The sequence below is a fragment of the Haliotis asinina genome, chromosome 12, assembly GCF_037392515.1.
Source record: "Haliotis asinina isolate JCU_RB_2024 chromosome 12, JCU_Hal_asi_v2, whole genome shotgun sequence".
In the NCBI taxonomy this organism is placed as follows: Eukaryota; Metazoa; Mollusca; class Gastropoda; order Lepetellida; family Haliotidae; genus Haliotis; species Haliotis asinina.
The window spans coordinates 54,323,423-54,328,733 of record NC_090291.1 but is presented as its reverse complement, the minus strand read 5'-3'; the positions used below and the strand labels follow the sequence as shown (position 1 = coordinate 54,328,733).

The window sequence follows — 5,311 nt, the reverse complement described above, 5'->3', positions numbered from 1 at the left end:
CATTGTCCATGTAGTACTGAAAATGTTTATTCATGGGAACTGCAGGAATAAGCCGTATTTGGACAGCATCCATTTGTGCTTCAAATTAACGTAACTGCATCTGACGTGTGAAGAGACACACCTTTGAAAGTTGGGATGATGTTTAAAGAACATGTAAGTATTTTTTGTTTCACGTCCTATGCGATCAACCAGGTATCAAGTCTATATATTGGTATTACTTCACTCACATGCATCCTTCATGTCTTAAGTGTTACAAATTCATTTTGACAGTTATGTTTGTCCCTAATATTGCCAGCATGTTCCAAAATACCGTTTTACGTGTTTGTTTTACTTGTTATCCACAGAAGCTCAAATAATGTTCCCCTGTCACGGTTTGAATAAACTGAAATAGACCTACATTACTTCATGGATTAAATAGGACCCAGGGCAGGGTTTATTACATGTCATAAAGGTTAACTCTTGCCAGGAAATAATGGGTTTATAATAGTAGAATATATTCTCTAATTGGTACCGTAGAATTAGCACATTACCAAGAAAATGCTCAAGGCACTTAATCACTGGGTGTCTATCACAACACTCGGGGCAACATACAACTCTTGCAAACACTAAGCGCACCAAGTCTTTTGTGACTTTGCAATCCTTGCGAGGTACCCATTCACAGCTCCGTGGACTGGGACACATAGTCACAATGTGGTGTACAGGTTTACTGTATGTTGCTGTACCCACAACTAGGTGTTTGCAGGTATTCATGTCACCAACATCTTCGTGCTGTTCTTCTAAGTGCATGGGATTGTGCACTATACACTAGGGGTTGTTACACTAACCCTACACAATTTTAAAAGGATTACACATCTTAAACGTCTTTCTTTCTTTTTAAGCACTTTACATCTGAAAACAGCAAACATCGCTTTCAGTTTCAACAAAATCAGTAAATGAACATGTGACAGGACGATCACGTGATTGTCTGGTCTGAAACCCTGACACGAGTTACTTTGAAATGTTTTGTGATATACAATACAGACAACCCGATACACCTTGTTGTAGACACCTTCTTGGCATGTAGCAGCAGCTCATCGGTGTTTCTCTAACTCCACGAGAACGTTTGTATGACACCCTTTTCAAGACAAACACGGAGCCACCCTCTCTCATCGATACAAATTCCATGTGGATTCTGAATACCGTCCTTGGATCCAAGCAGATTTTGTACAAACTGTCCTGACTCAGTCAGCTGGATGACTCGGTGTAGTCTCAGGTCTGTAACCAGGATGTCACCTGTGCCGGTACTTGTGATACCTTGAGGACACTCCAGTGCTGGGTCTTCAGGAGTACTGAAGTTGAACATCACATCTCCCTCCGGGGTCAGACATACGACACGCTTGGTTCCCCAGTCGGACACCAGGATGTCACCTGTTCTAGTGGTACTGAGGAAGTCGGGATACTCAAAGATGTTGTTACCTTTGTGGAGCGGACTGATAGACTTCAGCACGTTTCCTGTCATGTCTAGGATATCAACAGAGGGAGGAGACTGGGAACCAGCTGCTAGTGTTGATGGAGTCAGGGACGTTATACCAAAATACTGTTTGCTGGTTCTCATGGTTGTCAGTAACTCCAGGTCTGGTTTGACTTCTACTGTTACAATCTGTTTGGTGTTTGTCAAAGAGATAGCTACCTGGTCGTGTGTCAACTTCGTAATACCACAGGGAAGTCCACCAAGCAGGATCTTACTGTAGCGTCGCTGATTGTTGCTGGTGTAGAAGGACTTCACACTCCTGTTGTAGATGTCGGTGATGACAACCGTGTCTACTCCATTCACCACCACCACTGTCACTTCATGAGGCAGCGCTATTCCTGTATCGCCCGCTACTCTGACGTCAGTGGTGTTTTGTAACACAGGAGTAGCCCTCAAGTCCAACACACTCTCATACAAGACTTCTATCTCGCACAGCTGTAGATCGTCCAGTGCTTCACTCAGCTTCTCTGTGTCCTGTTGGAATGTGACACTGGCTATTCGTTCTCTCTGCTTCAGGTCAGCGTCTCCGACAGCCTCCACATCACCGGACTCACATCCCTGATACATCTCATACACATCCATGTCACACTTAGATTGTAGAGCCTGGTCTATCAACTCCGTCTGTTGTTGATACATCTGTACTGACATTTCAGCTGATTTTATGTCTGCTTTCATTTGTCCTATGTATTTGTCTGAGATCACTTTCAGTTCATATAGAAGTCTCCGTTTCTTGAGTTTAATCTGTGCTATCACCTTGACAGTTTCAGAGTTAATAAGAGATTCCATTTCTTTTAATCGAAATGTTTCGTCTTCCAGTCTACATTTCTTTGTCTCGATCTCTTTGGTGAGTGTTTCCTTTCTATGTGACAAATTACCAGTCACCCGCGTCAGTGCTGCTTTCATTGCCTGTGTCTCTGATTCCAAGCTAACCACAGAGACACATTGCCTGTGGTAGATGGTACAACAGGCATAACAGACTGCTTTCCCACAGTCTTTACACAACAACTTAACACTTTCATCCTTGTGTTCCTTACACATGACCATCCGCCTTCGTTTGACCTTGACCTCCCCAGAGAGGTCAGTGACATCGTGATGACGAGTTGATGGCATGCGGTTGTGAACTCTGACGCATCTAACACACATCGCTTCATCACACACATAGCACCAAACTGACGCAGGAGTTGTCTCCCCTTCCTCTTTACAATAGCTACAGCAGGTTGTATCTGAAAGTTGAGGTTGTACGTTCAAAGGTGTATAACATTCAGTGCACAGGTTGACCGATTTCAGATTGTGCAAAATACCTAAAGACATGTAAGATTTGTTATCCTGTCCCTAGCAACTGATATCTTTGTGATGGTTGGAGTTGTAGACACATATTTATATCGTGCTAATGGTAAAATATGGCGTATGGTAAAATAAAATATACTTCTGAGTCATTGTATGATACGGAGGTATTTAACAAGTGTCTACCTTTAGATCCCGGACCAAACGAGTCCAAGAGTCCCTGGATCAGAAAGATAGGTTTAATGTCATCCGCCCACTCCTCCACGGGTCTGTCAGGGTTGGACACTTTCGTCATCTTGCTGCAGAATGGACAGAGGAGGGACTTGGCACAGATGGCTTCTGGTCTGGTTTTGGTGTAGTTGACGATACATTTCCGACAGAAGGTGTGATTACACACAAGTGTACAGGGATTACTGAAGACGCCGTTGCAGATGACACAGGTTAAGTAATGTTCCGTCAGCTTCTGAGAGGTAGCCATCTGAAAGACAATATGAGGCAACTGTTTACAGTCGGTTTGGGTCAAAAGTGTACCGATGAATTGCAGTGTCACTGGTAAACTAATAAGCATAACATACTTAATGAAACCCTATTCGTAATCAAACCAACCAACATCATACCAACTCTATGAGATTCTTGCAGAATTTTTGTCCGAATAATATAAAAGTTGTTTTGCAAATGTTCATGAAAATATTGAGACAGTTCACGGCGTTTTACGAGGGAGGAGTGCAGAAAAAGGCACAACCAGATTTTCGAGAAGAACAAAAGTGCCGAAAAAGTTTGTTTGATTCATTAACCGATGCTGTGTTGTCTCCATGCTTTCTCGCACACCTGGCTGTCCCTTTCTCGACACTCCTCTCTCGTAACAAATAGTGAACTGTGTCAATATTTTAGTGATAAACTGGGTTTTTTTTATTTTATCGACAAATGTTCTTAAAAAAACTTCCCAGAGTTGGTATGATGTTCTGATATATGATTAGTGCTTCATTGAAAATGTTACGTTTATTAGTTCTCGAGCTAAAATGCAACTCATCAGTCCGCTTTTGAGCCAAACAGATTATAAGTCTTTGAAGGATTCGCCATACACAGTTGCCTCCCTTAGATGTGGCAGCAACCTACAATTCTTTTTTTGTCATAGCCATATTGGTGGGCTTTGCTGTTTGGAAAACAAACAGACAAAACGATCGATACTTCAATCAACTGGTCTATCAACCAGCCAATCAACCAGTCAGTCATCCAGCCAATCCACTAGGCCAACTAACAATGAACCATTTTCCTACTTACCATGATACGTTCTACCAAGACATTCTAAATTCCTGCATTGCATTTGTTTTGTCATCACTGTCGAAACTAAGTACAAAAATTGGTAATAATCGAAAATATAGATATATAGCAAGCTTTTGGTTTAGGTTAATTCTGATAGCAAACCCCATGTAAACGGAATGCTCGCATTTTGATCTGATATTTTTTAATGTTCGAATTCATGAGTATTTTTTTTTTGCATTGTATATTCTGAAATCTGCTAACTGTGTTTGATTTGGAGGTTTCGAAAGTAGATTGCCGAAAATTCCACTCCACGTCGATATTACATGCCCCAACCAGGTACCAGGGTTTAACAACATTACATTACATCCACCTCAGGTCACGTGACGACGGGCCTGTAAGTGTGTCACAAAGCAACATTGTTCACCTCATGCACGTCACTGATTTGTGTAAAAGTATTTAACATTGTCCGAGTTTTTTTATCAATCTGGATGGCTACAGAGAGCGCCGTGAAGGTGATAACGTTGTATGATTACCATAACGAAAGTATATATATATTCCGTGTTGAATAGAGGGTTTAGTTTAAGCTTCATGGCCCTTTAATTCCAACAGAGTCTTAGGTTTTCAAATTTAAGTATTTCATGGGAATATATACATTTCTATGACATTTATATTAACACACAAATATCCTGTTCCAACCTGAACAGTGAACCTGGCGCTTGTATGACCCAGTTCAATAACGAAAGTACAAGCACACAAAATACTTGGCATTGTATAATCTATAAACGGGGAATTTCTCGTTGTAAACGCGTGTATATTATGTGACTACTCGTCAGATACGTCATGCTTAGAACTCAAAAGTATACACTGAAATCAATATACATCCTTCAGAGGGAAGAAATATGTCTCTGAGTTTCCTAGCAGACAACACCTACCTTCTCAGGTCAGTCGTAAACAGCGGTGTACTGGGGAACTGTACCCCGAGTGTAAAACATCTCCTCTAATCATATAGTTGCCTCCCTTTGGAATGGAGGTTATGTGATGTATGTAGGGTGGCGGTTTACTGCGGGGTAGTATGCAATGCCTGTTGTTATAATCGATATGTGTAATGGAGATGTTGTGCTGCTGTGGGTGGGTAGAGAAGGTGGAGAAGGGAACTTTCACGGGCCGAGTTTAGGCAGCGCGCAGGCACCATTGCTAAAGTTTATAGGTGCAGCTTCCTACGATATCAGTAAAGGAAATATACATTTTTAGGAA

General features: G+C 41.6%; 1 protein-coding gene across 1 annotated transcript; it reads right to left on the bottom strand.

Moving 5' to 3' along the window:
- On the bottom strand, positions 1–5,083 carry LOC137258490 (E3 ubiquitin-protein ligase TRIM56-like). Its single transcript, XM_067796181.1, has 3 exons — positions 4,990–5,083; positions 2,981–3,272; positions 1–2,733 (listed from the first exon to the last, which is right to left on the bottom strand). The coding sequence occupies exons 2-3, from the start codon at positions 3,270–3,272 to the stop codon at positions 1,085–1,087; spliced, it is 1,941 nt and encodes a 646-aa protein (XP_067652282.1). The 5' UTR covers positions 4,990–5,083; the 3' UTR covers positions 1–1,084.
- Positions 5,084–5,311: the final 228 nt, after the last annotated feature.

Excerpts from the sequence above, each read along its gene's own strand:
- LOC137258490 (XM_067796181.1), bottom strand. The coding sequence starts at position 3,272 with ATGGCTACCTCTCAGAAGCTGACGGAACATTACTTAACCTGTGTCATC. Across the intron at positions 2,734-2,980 it reads GTTTGGTCCGGGATCTAAAG|ATACAACCTGCTGTAGCTAT; the intron begins GTAGACACTTGT and ends CTCAACTTTCAG.